We start from the raw sequence: 22,242 nt of genomic DNA on the forward strand, positions 1-22,242 counted from the left end.
CCGACTTAGTTCCCTGAGGAGCCTATAATACCGGATTACGGTTCTTTCCTCTCTATAACACCTAAGCGTACGCCTATATAATATCTCGACCTTACGGACGTTAGCTAGAAAGCATACGACGTCGAAATCGCGCGCTGGAAGATCCTATAAACGCAATACGACAGCTACCTAAAGGGGATCAATGCTATACTAACCTAGCAGGTTAATACTATCGACTACAGCCGCAGATAACTACTACGAGGAGGCACACCTCGCGAGGTGTATAAAGCCGTTAAACGCGATACGGATTAGTACCTGGCCACCCGCTAAACCGACACCCACGAAGAGTATATCGAGTATGCCTATTACCCTGCGAATAGCCTTAAGAAGCTCGGGGAGTGGTTAGATATATGGCAGCTACTACTATAAAGCTGTGAAGATACCGGTTCAAAGCCCGCCACGCATATATAGGTTATAGACTTCTTTAGAGGTATACGCCCCTATACCGGCCGCGATTAGACTAAGGCCGAGGGTCGCCTAGTAGATAACCAGGTAGTTATACCCGAAGACCTTTACACCCTTAGTCAGAAGTATATTAACACCAGACTTAAAGACTAAGGAAAACGCGGTAGCCACCGCGCTATAGTATTCCCTGCACTATATACCGGAAGCGAAGAGGGTGAAGATACCTTAGAGGCCACGGCTAAGCCCCGTAAGAAGGGCGGCCGTGGGAAGAATAAAGCTAAGAATCCTATTACCGCGGTATCTATAGCCACACCTTTAGCTACTTTAGCTACTTTACCTACTTTAACTAACCGTTCCTCTTCTAAACGCCGCTAATCTGCTCTATAGAGAGGTTAGATCTACTGCGTATACGCTATACCTGGTCACGATATTAACGCCTGCTTCTATTTATTCCCGGATACGGTATATAACGATTAGATCCCCTTCGAGAGCACTAAAATAACCGTCTAAGGGATCCTTAAATACGACCCCTCGCTACGCGCGGAAGTAGAAGAACTGCGCGCCGTAAAGAAGGTGAAGAAGGATATAAGCCGGGATTCTGTATAGCTTAAAGAGGCGTGACTTAATTATAGTAGCGTCCGCGGCGTCTCCCACGCCGCCACCTTTATAGCTAGCACTACTACTAGCTACCCTCTTCGAACCTCTGCTATCCTCGATTCCGGTACTACTATTTATATTTTGAACGATTTTTCCCGTTTTTTAGATTGTATACCCGTAACGCCGGGAGACTACGTAGTTATAGGCAGTTTATCCCTGCCTATTAAAGGTTATAGTAACGTGACCGTGAGATTAAACAGACTAATAGGAGGCCTTAATTTTAGGCTATTAAACGTCGCCTACTACGAGGATTTTACCTATAATTTAATCTCTAACTAACGCCTATATCTTCGAGGATACTAGTAGGATTAGAAGCTACTAAATAACTGTATTCGGCGTTCCGATAAATCTATACTATACTAGCTAAGTCACCGCTTCGATTAAACCGTTATTAAATATATGCCCTCTGACTAATCTACGGCTGCTTTTCTAGGCTCTTCTTCTTCTTCTTCTGCCACCCGAAAAGGCGTCTATAAATCGACGATATAGTATCTAAGAACTACGGAGGGTATCTTATAGTATCTATACCTAGGGCACGCAGGCCCTAAACCACTTAGGCACCTAAAAGAGCAGACGTAGGAGGTTAAAATCAAAGGACTAATAACTATCGACTATAAGGCCTACGAGCTTATAAAGATAAAACGGCACGTTAGTAGGCGCCCTCGCACTACACCTACCTACGCAGGGGAGCGATAGGCGATTAATTTTACGGATTTTGAACGAACGTCCGACGGGGACTTAAGGTTTATGTTTTTCACCGACCGTTATAGTGGTTTTACGGCCACCTACGTTATAAAAAGCAAGCTGGTAGTGGATATCCTTATAATAATTAAGGAATTCCTCGCCTGGGTAGACCGTTAATTAGGCTATAAGGTGCGCGTTTGCGAATCTGATAACGAACTAACTTAATCCCACGATATCACCTAATTCCTGCGTGACGAGGGCATCCTTTTAGAGGTATCTGCTACCGACACTCAAGTATAGAACGGGGGTGCCGAACGCGCTGCTGCCGTGGTTATTTCAAAGGGTTATACGATAAATATCCACGTAAAACTATCGCCGTTTATATAGCCTAAGGCTATTCCCACGGCAGTATACGTCTATAACCGGACGCCATGAAGGCAGTAAAAGGATTGGAAAACGCCCTACGAGGCCCTCTTTGAAAGGAAGCCGATTTTATTACACCTTCGAGCTTACGGCTATAAGGCGTACGCGATAATAAAGGACGCCCAGAAGGCTACTAATAAGCTATTAAATCGTATTGCTCCTCACGCCTATATCGGCTACCTCGTCGGCTACGATTCTACTAATATTTTCCGTATCTGGGTGCCTGGCCTACGCCGCTATAACCGCGTTATTCGAACGCGCGATATGGATTTTAACGAACGCGCCTTCTTCAACGGCGATATCGCCACCTTTAAGGACAACCTCCGTTAATCAATGAGGAGTAATTAGAAGACCTGATTAGTTAGATCGAGCAGGAGAGGGCTAGAGATTCACGGCCGTTTACGGACGTATAAGCTAAGGACCCCCCCCTTTATATAACTGCTTATTTTAAATTATTAGATCCGGGGATAAACGCCCCCGGATCCCCTTCCTCGACGGCTTTACCGTTAAGGTTATAGTCCGTAATACCCGGCCGTAAGGGGGTAGAGGAGGCTATTTTAAGTTAATCAGGACAAGATTTAGGTTATAAATAGTGTGATTTAGCCGGTATAGCGCCTGATTACCGTCTATATCCGTCCGATCTATTACTTCCTACTCTACTAGTAACCCCGCCGTCGATTATAGCGCTAATAGCAACTGTTATATTAGGAAACCGTGATACCCCTGCGGCCGCAGGGTTCTAGGATAACGGAACACGGTGCTACGATACCCTTATAGCTACGGCTACAGGGCTCCTATTAAATAAAGGAGCGTAACTAATTCGGTAAGGAGATAGCTGGAAAAGAGACTATTAGGTTATAGTATTTAACGCTGGCCGTTACGCACCTAATATATATATATTAAATAGGACTCCGCTAACTAAATTACGGTTAAAAAGGTCCACGCCTATAGCATTATAACGACGCTTAATAACACCCCGCGAATCCACGGCCCCGGCGGCAGCTATTAGAAGCACGTCCCGGGAGGCTATCTCGGGAAATATGACCCCGGCGGTTACTTCGGCGGGTACTCCGGCGGTTATCCCGGCTACCGCAGAGATCCACCGTAAAGACCTCCCTCCTCCTCCGAAGAACCCTCGCGATATACCCTCGCACCCTTACGGCCACCTATTCCGACAGGTATAAGAAGACTACCTGCGGAGCCACGAAGAGATAGGGTTATAGATACGGGTGCCGGCATCCGTAGCAGATAGATATCAGGTTCTTAATTCGATATGGGTAATAATATATAAGTTCGATAAATATAGATTTCTATATAAATGTAAGGTAAGGCTTATAGTGCGAGGAGATTAGCAGTATTAATCCTCGCTTAAGGAGACGTACGCAGTAACACAGCTATCGCCGCCCGATTTAACCTTACGCTATTATAATTTAACGTTATAAACGCGTTTATATACGCGCCCCTCCCCCACGATATCTTTATATACCCGCCGCCAGGCTTTCCAGCCCTTAGGAGTCGTTTACACCTGAAAAAGGCGTTATATAGACTTAAGAAGTCTCCACTACTTTAGTAAAAGCACTTTTCGGCTATCCTTTTAACGGACGGCTTCTAGATAGTGCCGTAAGAACCGTGTTATTTTCTACGCCGCGGTTTAATCCTATTCTTCTATGTTAACGATATCGTTATTACTTATAAGGAATAATATAAGACGTAGATAGAGCAGGCCATTAATAACCTGCAACGCCACTATAACCTATAAAGTAGCGATCCTCTATAGTAGTTTCTTAGTATTAAGGTTATTCGCGACCGCGTCGCCCGTAAAATCTGGTTATCATAACACGACTACGTTACTAAGTTAGAACGCCTATTAAAGCCGAATAGCAAACATAGCAGTAACTATCGCCTAACGTACGTAATTCAGGTTATAGAGCTACTACCCTATTCAGGGACCTCGACTAACGTTAAAAGCTATTAACGGAAGATAGGATCTATACTATACGCAGTAGTGATATCACGGCCTAATATCGCGTTTATAGTATCTAGGCTATACCGGTTCAACGTCAATCCAGGGCCTATTCACCACGAGGCCGCCGATTATCTAATCCTCTATCTGATTAATAGCCAATCGTTTACGTTAGAACTAGGGGGTGGCGATACTATTAAAATCTACACTAACGCCTCCTTGACCGATAATACCCTCGATCGAAAGAGCAGTTAAGCCTATATAATACGCTTATTTAGCAGTATAATAGCATGGCGCGCTAATAAGCAGGATACGGTTATAACGTCTATAACGGAAGCAGAGCTATTAGCGTTAGTATAAGATGTAAAAGAGGGTATCTTCATATAACGCCTATTACTTAGTATAGGAGTGGAATTTAACGATCCGGAATTAAGGATCTTATACGACAATAACCAAATAATTCGATTAGTCAATTATGAGATCAGCACGTTAATAACGCGCCTCCGCCACGTCGATATCCACGGCCACTAGTTACGTTAAGCAAAGGAATAAGGGTAAATACTCGTAACGTACGTTACGAGCGCGGAAATAATGGCAGACGGATTAACGAAGGCGTTATACGGCGAGAAATTTAAGATATTCAGGTCCTAGGTGGGCGTGATAGATATACGGGAACGGTTATCGCAGAAACAGCTAGAGGAAGTCCGGATAGAATATTTGAAGGACCTAGAGGATGAATTTAAGGGCGGCTATAGCGAACAGATTATATAGCTAGATTGTCTGCCGATTACGAATAGCTTTAATCGCCTAACTAACGTTTAGGGCGATTAGGGGGTGTGTCGAATAGACCACAGTCTTTTCGGTTATATAATAGGCCGGATTACCAAGAGTATAATCCGGGTAGACGCTTGCAGAATCTGCACTATATAAAATACGGTGGCAGCGTTTCCCTGACGGTCTGAGACAGTCAAAAATTATACATAATTGCCTCAATTAATTTCGACCTATTTTTGTGACGATTTTGACTACGCTTTATCTGACACACGTCGGCATACGAATCTTCACCCCTAGTCGTCGATCTGTGGAGCTCAAGATATGCCGGCGTCCCACTTACAGTGTAACCTTACACTACGTCTGTCCATTCTTCTTGATCAGACCCGCCAAGCCACCTTGCAGATAGTCGCCATATGAAACGCTCTCTCTCGCTTCCTCCTCCTTCTTACCGCCTTCTTCGCCGGCGGGGTTCCAGGGGTGGACGGTATCCTCCCAGCCGAGATTGACGAAAAAGGGCAACGATTGGCGCTCGGCATTGACCCATTTGACGCGGTGGATGGGCGCCGGGTAGTAGTCGTTGGTGATGTGGGCCATGTAGCTCCCGCAGTTGACCAGGAAGCCCGAGTCGTCGGCCTCGATGTCGAGCCACCCCTGCGGCGTCTTGACCTGCAGGTTCTGCACGTCGGACTGGTACAGCACCGTGATGAGCGAGACGTCCTCGTGCCACTCGAAGCTGAGCTTGGTGCCGTCGTCGGCCGTCTTGATGGCCGGCGCGGGGTAGTCCTCCAGGTACGGGTAGCGGATCAGCACGACCGAGGAGAGCGTGGTGTCCCGGCGGAAGTGGCGCGTGAACAGGTCCTCCTGCTGGCCCAGCGCGAGGGCGTACCCGCGCAGCAGGGCCTCCGAGACGCCGAAGACGTCCCAGTAGTACTTCTCGGCGAAGGCGCGGAACCCGGGGTGCTTCTCCTCGTCGGGCCACACGTTGACCTCGTGCATGGGCGTCGGGTGGGCGATGCGGGGGTGGTCCGGGGTGAACGAGGGGTTGAGGTAGCAGAAGGACTCGACCGCCTTCTTGCCCGGAATGGGCAGGTAGTAGCCGGAGCGGATTTGCGACTGGTGCTCCTTGTTGTAGGCGCGGATGGCCAGTTCCCATTTTTCGTCGTCGGTGATGGTTCGGTGGAACTTGGCCGTCTCATGGGAGAGCCGTGGGAGGTCGACGCCGTGGTGGACGGCGTAGAAGAAACCCGTGTCCCGCGAGGCGGCGTCGATGGCCTTTGCCACGCGGAGCTTTGCCTCCTTGTCGTCTCCGAAGAGGGGAGAGACGTCGATGCGGGGGACGTTGGCGACAGGAACAGAACCCATGGTGTCTGTGTGAGTGGTGTAGAGAAAGGGGAGGCGCGATGTAAGAGCAGTGAGCACAGGTAATAGCACAGGTATGAGGGATGAGCTGGAGTGCAATGTGAGTAGGGGGGTGCTCGTGTAAGTAAGAGGCAGAGAAAGGGCTGGTGACTAGGCGAGACGGGTGACTCGTGAGACTCTTGTGGTTGAAAAAAAAGGGGGTAGCACTAGAACCCGTCGATCAACGTTGTGCATTAAATAAATACACGAATCTGTAGATATATGACCGGATCAGAATTCTTTGCCCCTCCATTCCATCCCTCTTGATGTGAGGGTATTTCCCTTTTGGTGCGGCCTGCGGCTGGGTGGCAATGCGAACTACATGTGCCTACACTATGTGTACTGAAAGTGCATGTGCTCTGCTCTTAGCAAATCATGGCCCATGATCCCGGCTGCAGATCGACGTCTTGGGAACCGATATAGGGGCCCATGTTCTAGGAAGGTAGTCGAGAACTACCCCCGCCAAGAGGATGCTAAGATGCACTGCAGCACTTCTATCCAGAGCCGCTTGACACGGTTTACTGCTTCCTCCACATGCCGTCTTGCGGCTAGTTTGGTTTCTTGAAGCATCAAATCTAACATACGACGTACATGGGCCCTGTGAGATCAAGCTGCATACCGAGCGGCCCAGGCATGGGTCGATGGGCCATGCCGCCGTTGATCCGTGGACCCAGCGATACGCTGATGTTCAGAGACTTTCCGAGAACGGCTCGCAACGTGCATATCCCTTCTCCGGCTTATCCCACAAGAGTTTGGTACCAAATAACAACACGGCGGTGAGACCACATGGTGCAGCAAAGACGTGGATTCCCGTCCAGGTGCCTCCGGATCATCGTATCTCGAGCCTTGCGGCTTGCCACAGCCCATGGCCCACGGCCCAGGGCCCGACTCGCTGCAGATATGAAAGACATAGCGGGGTATGGGCCATATGCTCCAACGTGGGCCATTTCGCCTCTTTGCCTACTCCATGTAGTAACGTGCGATCTTCTATGGTGAAGCCGGACCCTTACCGGCAGGGGTGAAGGATCCAGCGTAGTCGATGCATGTGGGTTCTGCAGCCTTTGGGACTTGCAGATATTTTCTCCCTTCTCTTTTTGCGTTCCTAGAAATATAAGACGTGTGAAGAAAGGACTTTGTCGATAAAGGAAAGCCCTCGTTGACATTATTGTTCCATTCGCCTTGGAGAGATACGTTTGCTCACTGCTCACTTGCATCCATCCGATTCCTTCCCTGCGGGTCGTTCCCCTGAGCCCCTGAGCCCCTCACCCCCTTTCCCCCTTTTCCCCCCTTCGAACAACATGGAGCATTCCGGGACAAACGGAACAAACGGAACAAACGGCGTTGCAATCAACGGGTAAGTCGAATAAGGGTTGATTTATTGTCCATCTCCCCGAAAAAAAAAAGTTGAGAATACAGAGAGAGACGTCGTTGGGACAAGCAACTGATATAACCAAACCCCTGTCCACACGATTAGGAATCACAGCCCACCCACCAAACATGACGCCTTACAAACCCCCAAAGGCGTCATTCACGTCAAAGCTGCCAGAAATGAAGGGCCCCAACCGCCGGTCCCGAACTGCTGGATCAGTTCCGCTGCGCTGGAACGGTGGAAACAAACGGCCCGGGCTTTCCCCGAGCGCTGCGACCTCAGCGGCCTGAGTCTGCAACCGGTGCAATACCAACTGGCATCGACCGGAGTGTCGGTGAACCGGACCAGCAGCACCGACTCCGGCCAAGCTCCGTCTCCCACTCCTCCCACCCTCGCCCTCACCCTCGCCCAGCGCTCTACCGTCGTGTCGGGCGACCTTATCCCTCAACTGAAACATGTCTGCTCGCAGAGACGACTGGATGCCAAGTCCCTGGTGCTCTTTGCCGTGCACCAAATGCTCAAGGGCCACGGAAACGGCTCTCATACCGTTATCGCATCGTTCGTCTCGCGGACATCCCAACGGCCCGATTCTGGTTCATCAACGGCCGCCGCGTCGCTGGTTGTCCCCTCTGTCGTGGATCACGGGGATCGACCGAACCAGACGGTCGATTCTGCCTTGTCCCAAATCGGCCTGGGCACGGGGTCGGTTGACTGGGACGAGGAGCCCCTGATTCCCGTGGCGACAGACGACCTCGTCAAGTCCGAACTTGTCGATCTCATGGTGGTTTTTGACGACAACGAACACGAAGACAACTTGAGCGACACACCGCTACCAGGAGGAGAATTCATGTTTCCTCTCATCCTCCGTATAACTTTCGGGGAGACGCAATGGAAATTCTCTCTGCAATACCGCCGCAGTCTCTTCGACGGACCCGTCATCGACAGCTTCCTGGGCTCGCTGCACACCCTCCTGGCAGCCTCCCTGCGGCCCTCTCTCCCGCTGGCGGACATCGAACTCCTCCCGGCCGAACAAGTCGCCCAGCTAAACGAGTGGAACAACACGGACGGCGACTACCCGGCAGACAAGAGACTGCACCACCTGTTCGAAGACGTGGCGTCACGTCGCGGGGACAAGGTGGCCGTCCTTTGCGGCGCCAAACGCATCACCTACAGCACGCTGAATGCGCGGGCCAACCGCTTGGCGCGCCATCTCTCCGACATCATGGGCATCCAGCCCGAGCAGCTCGTCGGCCTGTTCCTCGACAAGAGCGACAAGCTGGTCGCCACCATCCTGGGCGTTTGGAAGTCGGGCGCCGCCTACGTGCCCATCGACCCGGCCTATCCGGATGACCGCGTGCGGTTCGTGCTGGAGGACACGCAGGTCCGCGTCGTCCTGGCGAGCGAGAGACACGTCCATCGGCTGAGGGACCAGATCGCCGCGGCGGGGCGAGATCTCCTCCGTGTCATTGCCATTGAGCCTCTCCTGGAGTCTCTCGAGTTGCAGAGACTGCAGCAGCAGCAACAACAAGACGGCGACGCCTCTTCGGAAAACCTGACCCATCTGCCCCTCCACAGCAAACAGCTCGCCTACGTCACGTACACCTCCGGCACGACGGGATACCCCAAGGGCATCCGCAAGGAACACACGAGCGTGGTCAACAGCATCACCGATCTCTCGTCCCGGTACGGCGTGGCCGGTCAGGAGGACGAAGTGGTGATGCTCTTCTCGGCCTACGTGTTCGAGCCGTTCGTCCGTCAGATGCTGATGGCCCTGACGACGGGGAACCGGCTCGCCATCATCGGCGACGACGAAAAGTTCGACCCGGACGTCCTGCTCCCCTTCATCCAGAAGCACAAGGTCAGCTACATCAACGGGACGGCGTCGGTGCTGCAGGAGTACGATTTCACCGCGTGCCCTTCGCTCAAGCGCATCATCTTGGTCGGGGAGAACCTGACCGAGGCGCGCTACGAGGCTCTCCGGCGACGGTTCCAGGCCCGGATATTCAACGAGTACGGCTTCACCGAGTCGGCCTTCGTCACGGCCCTCAACATCTTCGAGCCGACGTCGGAGCGGAAAGACACGAGCCTGGGCCGCCCCGTGCGGAACGTCAAGTGCTACGTGTTGGACGCGAACCTCAAGAGGGTGCCCATAGGCGTCACGGGCGAACTGCACATCGGCGGCCTGGGCATTTCGAAAGGCTACCTGAACCGGGAGAAGCTCACGCGGGAGAAGTTCATCCCCAACCCGTTCCGGACCGAGAGGGAGCGCCGGCTGGGCATCAACGGGTTGATGTACAAGACGGGCGACCTGGCGCGCTGGCTGCCCAACGGAGAGGTCGAGTACCTGGGCCGGGCGGACTTCCAGATCAAGCTGCGCGGTATCCGCATCGAGCCGGGAGAGATCGAGTCGACGTTGGCCATGTACCCCGGCGGACCTGTCCGGACGAGCATCGTCGTGTCGAAGAAGCTGATCGGCAAGGAGGGCCGGGAGACGACCCAGGACCATCTCGTGGGGTACTACGTGTGCGACGAGCGGGCCTTGGACGAGGACGAGCTGCTGATGTTCCTCGAGACCAAGCTGCCTCGGTATATGATCCCCACAAGGCTGGTCCAGCTCGGCCAGATTCCCGTCACCACCAATGGCAAGGCTGACCTCCGTGCCCTTCCCGCTGTCGAGGTGGCCCCGTGTCCATCCCGGTCGTCTGACGGGGTTGATGTGAACACGGAGGGGCCGAGGACGACGAAGACCGAGATGGAAAGTCGGCTGGCCGGTATCTGGGGAGACGTGTTGTTGATTGCGTCGGGGGGGGTTGGGCCCGAGTCCAACTTCTTCCGCCTCGGAGGGCATAGTATCGCCTGTATCCAGCTCATTGCTCGGGTGAGGCGGCAGTTGGGTCGGACGATCACTCTGGAAGAGGTCTTCCGGGCGAAGACTCTGCAAGAGATGGCCGAACTCTTGGAGGGCAAGCCGAGCGCCAACGGTGTAGGCGTTGTGACGAATGGCACTGGCCACGCCAACGGCATCACCAACGGTGTGAATGGTCACGATCACGGCCACGGCCAAGGCCACGGCCACGGCCACAGCGTCAACTACCTTGCCAACAGCCTGCAACAAGGCTTCGTATACCACTCACTCAAGACCGAGCGGTCCGACGACGCCTACATCATGCAGTCCCTCCTTCATTACCAAGTGGCCTTGGACGAGAGGCGTTACCAAAGTGCCTGGGAGAGGGTGCAGCGGCAACATCCCGCCTTGCGACTGCGATTCGCATGGGAAGCCGAGGTGATGCAAGTCGTCAACCCAGAACCCATGGCCACCTGGCGAGTGATCGACTGGACAGACGTCTCAGACCAAGGGGAACGACAAAGGCTGCTGGAAAAGATGCAAATCGACGACCGTTCCCGTGCCTATCGTCTCGACGAGGGCTCCCTGGTCCAACTCTACTTCTTCCTCTTGCCGGAGCAGCAATCCCTATGTCTGTTCAGCTGCCACCATGCCATCCTCGACGGATGGAGTCTGCCGTTGCTCTTCGAGTATGTCCACCAGGCCTACCTGGACCTGACAGACGGGACTGCCGGGACTGCCGAGACCCAACTTGAAGAACCGGCCCAAGAGGACGCGACCTACCTCCTCAGTCAGCAGTATCTCCAGGATCACAGAGACGACCACCTGGACTTTTGGGCGGAGCAAATCGACAAGATCGAGGAGCGCTGCGACATGAACGCCCTCCTGAACGAAGCCAGCCGCTACAAAGTGCCCCTGTCCAACTACGACCAGATCAAGGAACAAAAGCAACAGACCGTCGACCTCCCCTGGGGCAACAAGTCCATGAGCCTCGCGGCAAAACAAGAGCTCGACAGCCGGGGCATCACCCTCCATTCCGTCCTGCAGCTGGTCTGGCATCTCGTGCTCCATTCGTACGGCGGCGGCACGCATACCATCACCGGCACCACCATATCCGGCCGCCACCTCCCCGTCGACGGCATCGAGCACGCCGTCGGCCTGTTCATCAACACGCTGCCCCTGATCTTCGACCACGTCCTGAGCCGCGACATGACCGCCCTGGAGGCCATCACCCACGTGCAGAGCCAAGTCAACGCCATGAATTCCAGGGGCAACGTCGAGCTGGGGCGTCTGCAGCAAAACGACTTGAAGCACGGCCTCTTCGACTCGCTGTTCGTCTTGGAGAACTACCCGAACCTCGACACCACGAGACGAGAGCTACACCGGAAGACGTTGAAGTACACGGTCCAAGGCGGCACCGAGAAGCTCAGCTACCCCCTGGCTGTCATTGCGCAGGAAGAACATGAAGACTCGGACGGCAACGGCGGCGGCTGCTCGTTTACCCTCTGCTACGCCAGCGAGCTGTTCGCCGACGAGTCCATCGAGGTGTTGCTGCACACGGTCCGCGACACCTTCCGCACCGTCACGGAAAACCTCCATGCGCCGATCCGCGGCATCGAGTTCCTCTCCTCGAACCAGATCGCCCTCCTCGACAGGTGGAATGCCACCGACGCCGAGTACCCCAACGCCACGCTGCACGCCATCTTCGAGTCCGAGGCGCTCCAGAAACCGAAAAAGACCGCCGTGGTGTACGAGGACGTCCGGTTGACCTACGAGGAGCTCAACAGCCGCGCCAATGCCCTGGCGTACCATCTCCTCCGAGAGGCCCCTTCGCTGCGACCCAACAAGCTCGTGGCCCTGGTCATGGAGAAGAGCGAGCACATGATCACGAGCATCCTCGCCGTGTGGAAGACGGGGGCCGCCTACGTGCCCATCGACCCGGGCTATCCCGACCAACGAATCCAGTACCTCATCGACGACACGGCGTCCCTGGCCGTCATCGCCGACGTTCCTCACCTGGACCGCCTCCGTGCCATCACCAAGGGCCGGCTACCCCTGATCCCGTCCGACCTGGCCCCGCGCCTACCGCCGAGCGCCGTGCATCCCGTCTCCGCCTCAAGCTGTACCCCGGCGGACCTAGCCTACATCATGTACACGTCCGGCACGACGGGTCTCCCCAAGGGCGTCATGGTCGAGCACCACGGCGTCGTCAACCTCTGCGCCTCGCTGGGTCGCATCTTCGGGCTGCGAGACACCGACGACGAGGTGATCCTCTCCTTCTCCAACTACGTCTTCGACCACTTCGTCGAGCAGATGACCGACGCCCTGCTGAACGGCCAGACCCTCGTGGTCCTCAACGACGAGATGCGCGGCGACAAGGAGAGGCTCTACCGCTACATGGAGGCCAACCGCGTCACCTACCTCTCGGGCACGCCGTCCGTCATCTCCATGTACGAGTTTGACCGCTTCCACGCCCACCTCCGCCGCATCGACTGTGTCGGCGAGGCTTTCAGCGAGCCCGTCTTCGACAAGATCCGCGAGTCCTTCCCGGGCCTCGTCATCAACGGGTACGGGCCCACGGAGGTGTCCATCACCACCCACAAACGCCTCTACCCCTTCCCGGAGCGGAGGACCGACAAGAGCATCGGGAAGCAGGTGCACAACAGCAAGAGCTACGTCTTGAACGGTGATCGGAAGCGCGTGCCTATCGGGGCCGTCGGGGAGCTGTATCTCGGCGGCGACGGCGTGGCGCGCGGGTACCATAACCGCCCGGACCTGGCGTCGGAGCGCTTCCCGCCGAATCCGTTCCAGACGGAGCAGGAGAGGCGAGAAGGTCGGAACTGTCGTCTCTACAAGACGGGCGACTTGGTGCGGTGGATCCGGACCCCCGAGGGCGAGGGCGAGGTGGAATATCTCGGCCGCAACGACTTCCAGGTCAAGATCCGCGGGCAGAGGATCGAGCTCGGGGAGATCGAGGCCGTCTTGTCGTCGTACCCGGAGATCCAGCAGTCGGTCGTCGTCGCCAAAGACCGCGAGAGCGATGGACAGAAGTACCTCGTCGGGTATTTCGTCTCGGACTCGGCCGTCCCCCTCTCGGCCCAGGTGATTCGGCGCTTCATGCACACGAGGTTGCCGGAGTACATGGTCCCCGCGCGGCTGGTGCCCATCGACAAGATCCCCGTCACGGTCAGTGGGAAGCTGAACGCCAAGGCATTACCGGACCCCGGGGAGCTGGTAGAAGAGGAGAAGGTGGCGCCCCGGACCGAGGCGGAACGGACCCTCGCCGAGATTTGGTCCGAGTTGCTCGGGATCCCCTTGGCGGGCATTGGCATCTATAACAGCTTCTTCAGTCTCGGCGGCGACAGTCTCAAGAGCACCAAGCTTTCGTTCGCCGCCACCAAGGCCTTCGGGGTGTCCGTCAGTGTCAGTGACCTGTTCAGCCACCCTACCGTCGAGGCCCTGGCGCATCTGATCACTAGGGGCCGGGGCAAGGGCCAGGGCAAGGGCAAGGGCGAGGACAAGTCGGCAGACGTCGGGAGGGTGAGACCGGGAGGTGTCCGGAAGGACGACACGGTCGAGGACATCCCCGTGTCGCCAGCCCAGGAGAGACTGATATTCATCCACGAGTTTGACCAGAGCCAGAACGACCACGCCTATAACATCTCCCTCCAGCTCACGCTTCGCCAAGATGTCTCTCTCGAGGCGCTCGAAAAGGCGTTCTGGGATGTCGTCTCCAGACACGAGGCTCTGCGGACGTTGATCGTCAGGCCAACGCACAGCCAGAGACACTGCCAGAGAATCCTCGAGGCCGATGCGGCGCAAAGGCTCTTCCACGTCGAGGTCCTGCCCCTGGATTCTGAGAGCCAGATGCACGCCAAGATGGTGGAGAGCGCGGAACATGCCTTTGCCCTTGATGCCGAACTGCCCATCCATGTGCGCCTCTACGAGACGCAGACACAGACCCAGACCCAGACCCAGACCCAGACACAATCCCGCTCGTACGCCAGCATCGTCTTCCATCACCTCGCATTCGACGCCTGGTCGTGGGACATCTTCGAGAGAGACCTGGCCGAGTTATACTCCGTGCACGCCGGCCACAAGACGGCCGCCAGTCTCCCGCCCCTCCGCGTCCAGTACAAGGAGTACGCCCTGGAACATCGCAAGACCCTACGGGACGACCAGGGCCGTCGCCACCTCGCCGACTACTGGCTCCGCAAGCTCAGCGATCTAGAGCCTTCGTACCTCGTCACCGACCGGCCGCGGCCCAGCCAGTTCGACTACGCCGGCCACGACCTCGACGTGTGCATCGGCGAAGAAGTGACCGACAAGCTGAGGAACCTGGCCAAGCGCCAAGGGACGAGCCTCTACACCGTGGTCATCGCCGCCTACTTCCTGCTCCTCAACGTCTACACGAACCAGCGGGATGTGACCGTCGGCATCCCCGTCGCCCATCGTACCCATGCCGAGTTCGAGTCGGTTGTCGGCTTCTTCGTCAACTTGCTCCCCCTGCGGGTGAATCTCGCCGACACGAACGTCCACGGGCTCGTCCAGGCCGTGCACAAGGAGTTCTTGGATGCCCAGGCCCACAAAGACCTGCCTTTCCAGGACATCACCAAGCTGTTGCACGTGCAGCATGATCCGAGCCGCCACCCCCTGGTGCAGATCGTGTTCAACTGGGAGACGACGCAGGCGGTCGTTGCGGACGAGAATGACAAGGCGGACGGCAAGCCGCTTCTCCAGGAATATAGCCCCCCGTCTGGTTCTAATCCCCTGCCGTCCGTGGCCAAGTTTGACCTGAACGCCACCGTCCGGGAGAGCACGTCGTCGCTGAAAATCAACTTCAACTATGCCACCAGCCTCTTCGACGCCGAGACCATTCAGGGGTTCCTGGACACTTTCCACCACCTCCTCCGACGACTGGCGAATAGCACCCCTGAGATGGCCCTCTCGGAGCTTCAGCTCGCTGCATCTGTTCCCAATGGTGTCGCTGTAACGTCGTCCACCAACGGCGAGGCCGCCGCCACCCCGACACAGACTCTCGGCGACATGTTCGAAGCCCAAGCCGCCGCCACACCAGACCGTGTCGCCCTTGCAGACGGCTCTACCAGGCTGTCCTACCTCGAGACCAACGCCCGAGCAAACCGGCTGGCCGGCTGGATGTCCTCTCATCTCGGCATGGGCCCAAGCGATCGCGTTGCCCTGCTTCTCGACAAGAGCATCGACATGGTCGTGGCCATCCTGGCCGTCTGGAAGATCGGCGCCGCCTACGTCCCCATGGACCCGGACTACCCGCGGCAGAGAATCGAGTACATCTTGAAGGATGCCGGCGCCCGGCTGCTGATCACCGCGAGCAAACATGTCCCCGGGCCGGAAACCACCGGCGGCGGCGTGTGTACCCTGGCCCTTGACGACCCCGAGACCCCCGCGGCCCTCCAGCAGCACGAGACGTGGAGTCCAAACGCCGTCGTCGTCCCCCAGCGGAGCCTCTCCGACTTGGCCTACATCATCTACACATCCGGGACCACCGGCAAGCCAAAGGGCGTTCTGGTAGCGCAGAGAAGCGTAGCCCGGTTCCGCAACGCCGTGGTCAGCCGGTACTTCGGCCAGACGAACGGCTCGCACGCGGTGCTCTTCCTCTCCAACTACGTCTTCGACTTCTCCATCGAGCAGCTCGCCCTCGGCATCCTCAGCGGCAACAAGCTCGTCATCCCGCCCGAGGAGGGCCTGACGCACGAGGCCTTCTACCACCTCGCCGACGCGGAACAGCTGACCTACCTCAGCGGGACGCCGTCCGTGGTGCAGCAGATCCAGCTGTCCCGGCTGCCGCACCTGCGCATGGCCACCGTCGCGGGCGAGGAGCTCCACGCGAGCCAGTTCAAGGCCATGCGCGCGCAGTTTGGCGGCCCCATCAACAACGCCTACGGCGTCACCGAGACCACCGTGTACAACATCGTCACCACCATGGCGGGAGAGGCGCCTTTCACCAAGGCGCTGCAGGACGAGCTTCCCGGCACGCATGCCTACGTCCTGAATGACCGACTCGAGCCCGTGCCCCGGAATGCGGTGGGCGAGCTGTACCTCGGCGGTGCATGTCTCGCCCGGGGCTACCTGAACAAGGAAGACCTCACGAGAGAACGATTCATCCCGAACCCCTTCATCGTTTCGAGCCGGGACGGGAGGGGGGAGAAGGAGGAGCACCTGCATGATGTGCTTTACAAGACCGGCGACATGGTGCGCTTCCGCGGGTCCCGGCATCTCGAGTTCCTGGGACGACGAGATCAGCAGGTCAAGTTGCGCGGCTTCCGCATCGAGCTCTCCGAGGTGCGGGACGCCATTCTGGCCATCCCGGGTATCAAGGAAGCCGCCGTGGTGCCCCGTTACGAGCGCGACGACCCGGCTTCCCGCGCCATCAGCGCCCTGTCCTGCTATTACACCCTCCAAGACGGAGCGTCGCACTCGCATTATACGCCGTCGGACGTTCGGGACCGTCTGCGCGACAGCGTCCCCCCTTACATGATCCCGAGCCAGATTCATCGTCTGGAAGGGTCCCTCCCCGTGACGGTCAACGGGAAACTCGACATGAAGCAGCTGAGCATGACCGAGGGCGCCAAGCCCGAGTGTTACGTCGCGCCGCGGGACGAGCTGGAGGTGAAGCTGTGCCAGCTCTGGGCGTCGATCCTGGGCATAGACGGCAACTGCGGAATCGACGATGATCTTTTCGCCAGGGGCGGCGACAGCATCTCGTCGTTGCGGTTGGTGGGCGATATCTACCGTGTCCTGGAGCGCAAGGTCACGGTGAAGGATATCTACCTCCATCGGACCGTCCGGAGCCTGTGCGAGAACGTCCTGCGAGACGGGGAGGAAAAGCAAAGAAGACGGAAGGAGCTGACGAACGGAACGGAGCCGGCTGCTGCTGCTGGTTGGCAAGCCGAGCAGGGCGCTGTCGAGGGTGATGCGCCGCTGCTTCCCATCCAGCGCTGGTTCCTGGCCAAGCCGCTGCAGCGTCCCGGATACTGGAACCACTGCTTCACCGTTCGCACGCCAGAATTGTCGGTCGAAAGGCTCCGCAGAGCTCTGCACCTGTTGCAGGAGCGGCATGATGTGCTGCGACTGAGGCTCAGACGCGGCGATGACGGAGACTTTGTGCAGACGTTCCCCCTGAACTGCGCCCCGCCCCATCCGGAGGAGGTCGACGTCGCAGACTTCGGGGATCCTCAAAACGACACGGTCCGGGTCCTGTCGGAGCTTCAATCCAAGTTTGATATCGAGCAAGGCCCGTTGTATGCAGTCGCTTACCTCCACAACTACGCAGACGGTTCGGCCCGCGTCTGGTTCGCGCTGCATCACCTCCTCGTCGACACGGTCAGCTGGAACATCATCCTCTCGGACCTGCAGACGCTGTATCACGGCAACAACCCCGGCCCCAAGACGGCCAGCGTCAAGCAGTGGGCGCTGGCGGCGAAGGACTACTTCATGTCGCTCTCCGAGAAGGCGTACTGGAACTCGGCCCGCGCCAAGGCTGCTGCCCAAGGCCCCGGTCTGGGCATGCCAAATCCGACGACCGTCGGGGGCGCTACATGTACCAAGCACGGAAGCAAGCTTTCCGAGAAGGACACGACGTTCCTCCTCACCAAGAGCTGCGCGGCCCTGAACGCCGGCATGCACGACATCCTCCTGACGGCCGTGGGCGGCGCGATGCAGAAGGTCCTCGGGGACAAAGCGCCAACGGTCGTCACCATCGAAGGTCACGGGCGTGAGGGGGACGCCATGGTCGGCGGGTCCTCATCCTCGGCCTCCTCGCTCGACGTGAGCCGCACCGTCGGCTGGTTCACGAGCATGTACCCCTTCGAGATCCCCAAGGTAGCAAATGATCCGGCCCAGGGCGTCGTCGACGTCAAGGAAAGGTTGGGAAAGGTGCCGAACAACGGCTTCGGCTACGGTCTCGCGTACGGATACCTCGAGCAGGCCCTTCCGGCCGTGAGCGTCAACTACCTCGGCCGTCTGGATCAAGGAGGAAGCCGGCCGAGGCCGGGAGAGTGGGTCCTCGCCCTCGGGGACGGGGAGTTCCCGCACGGCCTGTGCACGGCTGCCGAGGACGCGGGACGCAGCTCGTCCTCTCTGGTGGATTTCACATTCGCCGTTGCCAGGGGGCAGTTGACCGTCGAGATGAGCTGCGCACGGGAATTCGGCGCATCCGAGGCGCTCATCCGCGGCGTAGAAGAGACGCTGGGCGCTCTGATCGAAGCCACCGCGCAACCCGACTTCCACCCTCCGGCGGCATCGGACCCGGACCTCGACTTCACGCCCTACTTCGTCTTCGAGGGTCCGGCGTCCCGCCAAGGCGCTCCGCTCTTCATGCTGCCCCCGGGCGAGGGAGGCGCGGAGAGCTACTTCCACAACCTGGTGCAGGGTCTCCCGCACCGCAACCTCGTCGTGTTCAACAACCACTACCGCGAGAAGAAGACGCTGCGCACCATCGAGGACCTGGCCGCCTACTACCTGGCGCACATGCGTTCCATCCAGCCGGAAGGGCCGTACCACATCCTCGGCTGGAGTTTCGGCGGCATCCTGGGCCTCGAGGCGGCGAAGCGGCTGACGTGCGACGGCGAGCGGGTTGCGACGTTGGCCTTGATCGATCCCTATTTCGACATCCCGTCGGCCGCCAAGGCCGTTGGCCATGTGGAGGGGTCGATCCTGGATCCCATCTATGATGTGTACCGGCCCGACCCGGAGAGTTTCAAGGCGGTGCAAGATGGTACGGATCGGGTGATCCTTTTCAAGGCCACCGAGACCAACGACCAGGACGGAACACCGACCAGGATGAAGCTGTTCCGCTGGTACGCGGCGTCGCCGATGAACAACCTGGACATGTTTATCGACCGGGATGCCATTCAGGTGGTTCCGTTGAAGGGGACCCATTTCACCTGGGTTCATGTGTCGGAGCAAGTGGCTGCCATGTGTGCCCGGTTAGAGGAGTGAGCAAGGCTGCAAGTGGTGCGATGCGATGGGAGTTGAGAGGAGTTGGAGGAGTTGGAGGAGTTGAGAGGGGAGGGAGATGATGATATGCCTGGACACGTAGAGGCGTCGAGGCGTCGAGGCGTCGAGGCGTTGGGGGAGGATGAACATGGGCGTCGGGATCAACTTTGTCCTTGTTCTCTTCTTTTATTTTCTTTTTTCTTTTTTCTTTTCCATTTTTCTTTCTTTTTTCCTCATTTTTGATGGGCTGCAGTGCAGGTTCGTGATGGATGGATCATGGAGTTCAGGATAAAGGCAGGATGAAGGCGCAAGGACCGGGATACCTAGTCAGGTGATAAGAGATAAGATAATGTCGGTGCTTATCGTTGTTATCTTATCTTTTCGTATGATGTCACACTTCGCTCCACGTGGGACAAAACCACAGCACAGAGCTACGGTCAGCTACCCGTATAGGTACCCAGCAGAAGTTCATGGGATATTAATAATATGCCCTTTTCTTAGCATGGCATGGCCTTATTCGGATAGAAACTGGCTGAAAGTAGACTGCGAACTAAGAAGACAGGGACTGTAGAGAAGGGGATATGAAGAGAAAATGAAAAAAAAAAAAGAACCATGAAAGAAACACCACAACTCATGCCCACCTCCGTCTGTCCCGGCCTTGCTGATACCGGTGATGCAACCCCAGAGCCGTCATCACCGCCATAATAGCCCACCTCTCGCCCAACAAACCCGAATCCCCCGTGCCGAAAAAGCCAAAGCGCAGGACCTTGCTAAGATTCATAAACGACGACGACTCGGAAACCGCCGCAACGACCTCGGCCCCGTCACTCCCCCTGGCCACGATATGTCTCGCCCACGCCGCGCGATCCGACCCCGCCGGCGGCCCATTCGCCAACCGCACGAGCTTCCACCCGTACCCTATCCCGCCAAGCCTGGCCACGGCGTCGCCCCGGCTGCGGCGCCACTCGAACCGCTCCATCGGCACCTGACCACCACTACCACCACTGCCATTGCCCACCTCGAGGGCAAACTCGAACCCCACGCGGGGAAAGTCGACGACCGTCTCCAGCGCCACCACGGCGGGGGCACCCGGGAAGGGCGACGGCGGGAGGCGCACGAGCATATTCTGGTTCTGGCCGAACGGCGGGGGTTCCTCGAGGGTGGCGAGGGGAGGGTGGCCCATGGTGGGCCCGGAGTGGAGGACGAGCTCGACGTCGCGGCGGAAACCGGCGCGGATTTCGAGGGCGTAGATGGGCTCGGAAGGGTGCTCGCCGAGGACCATGTCGTCGGTGAAGGGGAGACGGTAGACGTCGAAGGCGGTCGGGAACTGGCGCGGGATGGGGGCCATGGGGGCCATGGGGCCCGGTTTCGGGGCTTGTGCGCTGCTGCTCGCGCCGGGTTGGGGCCGTGCGGCGGCGGGTGACGAGGGCGATGATGCCGCTCGACGGTGTTCATTTTGGTAGGCTGGGTATGGCGAGAGTCTGCTGGGACTTGGTGGCGCTGCTGGGTCTGGGCTGGTCGGGAGGGAAGGTTGCGTTGATTCTGCCCGGGCCGAGTGCGCTCGAGGACGGAATGGGCCACTCGGACTTGCAGAGGACGGTGCGGGCCGTGCGGGGACTGGTCGTACTGGTTGTAGAAAGGGGTTGTTTGAGTTGTTTGAAGAGCCTACTGCCTCTTCGTAGGATGGGGGAGGTTCGTCAGGAGGTGCATTGGTCACTATGGGCGGTACAGACGACATGATGGCAGCGTGGCTTGGGGGAAGTTGGTGATTGTGTTGCAGCTTCGAAATAGTTGATGACGAACTTGGGGAGAGAGTAAGAATTAGGTAGGTACCTTCCTTATTAGTAAGGGAGATGAATGTACACTACAACGTACGGACGTAACGTCGGCATTATACGACGTACCTACCCCGCCGAAAGATACGTACTACAGGTACCTTACCTTACCTTAGGCTGGGGCGGCTGCCTCCCGAACTTGATTACTCACGAGCACCGAGATGATAGACCGTGCCGTATACAGTTTATACACAGTATATATACTGTAGATGCTGTCGTAGACTTGATCCTTCCCCATTCACTTCCGTCTCTTTTCCCCCTTTCCCCCTTCGGAAATTCTCACGATTTCACCTCGACACATAAACACCTCGACTTTAGATCCGAGTTCTGGTCTTGGTCTTGGTTCTTGCTACCTATTGCCTATGTCTGCTGACCGTTTATACCAACAGCTTCCTCGACTAGAATACCCCTAGGGTTGGCGTCGGATCCTCGTCCTTCCACTGGTAGCCGTCTCGCCTTACCCTCACCCCTGGAGGCTGGAGGGCGCTATGGGTCGTTGTCTTGCCATCTTGCCATTCTTACCGCCCTGGCGTGACGTTTCGTCGTTTTCGCCTTTCACGGACGGACCATAAGGTTTGTGATTTATACTTCACGCCGAGCTTGAATCCAACAACGCAGGGAGTTGCAAGCTCAGGGCCCGACTGAGAACTAATTGACCGGAGCTTCCAAGGACTCCAAGTGCCTTTGAATTTCCCCTGGCCGTCCTCCTTCTCGAATCCTCTTTTTCAACGCTGATTTGTTGAGGCAGACAATAGGTTGTCGACCATCTCTGGTTTTTCGTCATTGGCGAGCGGCGTAACCACCTCTTTTTTTCATTTTTTATTTTATTTTCCAATTCCCTTGATCGATCGACTGTTCCAGCCGCTTCATCCGA

The 22,242-nt window shown here is 57.0% G+C and overlaps 4 protein-coding genes across 4 annotated transcripts; 1 reads left to right on the plus strand and 3 right to left on the minus strand.

Moving 5' to 3' along the window:
* Window positions 1–5,218: 5,218 nt before the first annotated feature.
* SODALDRAFT_328576 (isopenicillin N synthase) lies at window positions 5,219–6,435 on the minus strand. Its single transcript, XM_028610735.1, has one exon. It carries the CDS (start codon window positions 6,305–6,307, stop codon window positions 5,300–5,302), a length of 1,008 nt encoding a protein of 335 aa, XP_028463064.1. The 5' UTR covers window positions 6,308–6,435; the 3' UTR covers window positions 5,219–5,299.
* A 559-nt stretch (window positions 6,436–6,994) lies between these two features.
* SODALDRAFT_59975 (hypothetical protein) lies at window positions 6,995–7,892 on the minus strand. The gene has a single exon (XM_028615520.1). The coding sequence runs from the start codon at window positions 7,555–7,557 to the stop codon at window positions 7,081–7,083; it is 477 nt and encodes a 158-aa protein (XP_028463065.1). The 5' UTR covers window positions 7,558–7,892; the 3' UTR covers window positions 6,995–7,080.
* On the plus strand, window positions 7,642–19,536 carry SODALDRAFT_320636 (N-(5-amino-5-carboxypentanoyl)-L-cysteinyl-D-valine synthase; the record flags this gene model as incomplete). The annotated part of the gene is made up of 2 exons (XM_028609553.1): window positions 7,642–7,697; window positions 7,818–19,536. 2 exons carry the CDS (start codon window positions 7,642–7,644, stop codon window positions 19,534–19,536), a joined length of 11,775 nt encoding a protein of 3,924 aa, XP_028463066.1.
* A 491-nt stretch (window positions 19,537–20,027) lies between these two features.
* On the minus strand, window positions 20,028–21,327 carry SODALDRAFT_328577 (hypothetical protein). The gene has a single exon (XM_028610736.1). It carries the CDS (start codon window positions 20,888–20,890, stop codon window positions 20,165–20,167), a length of 726 nt encoding a protein of 241 aa, XP_028463067.1. The 5' UTR covers window positions 20,891–21,327; the 3' UTR covers window positions 20,028–20,164.
* Window positions 21,328–22,242: the final 915 nt, after the last annotated feature.

This window comes from Sodiomyces alkalinus (assembly GCF_003711515.1).
Source record: "Sodiomyces alkalinus F11 unplaced genomic scaffold SODALscaffold_11, whole genome shotgun sequence".
Lineage (NCBI taxonomy): Eukaryota > Fungi > Ascomycota > Sordariomycetes > Glomerellales > Plectosphaerellaceae > Sodiomyces > Sodiomyces alkalinus.

What these genes read in the sequence shown, in the direction of transcription:
- SODALDRAFT_328576 (XM_028610735.1), bottom strand. Translation starts at nt 6,307, where the DNA reads ATGGGTTCTGTTCCTGTCGCCAACGTCCCCCGCATCGACGTCTCTCCC.
- SODALDRAFT_59975 (XM_028615520.1), bottom strand. Translation starts at nt 7,557, where the DNA reads ATGCAAGTGAGCAGTGAGCAAACGTATCTCTCCAAGGCGAATGGAACA.
- SODALDRAFT_328577 (XM_028610736.1), bottom strand. Translation starts at nt 20,890, where the DNA reads ATGGCCCCCATGGCCCCCATCCCGCGCCAGTTCCCGACCGCCTTCGAC.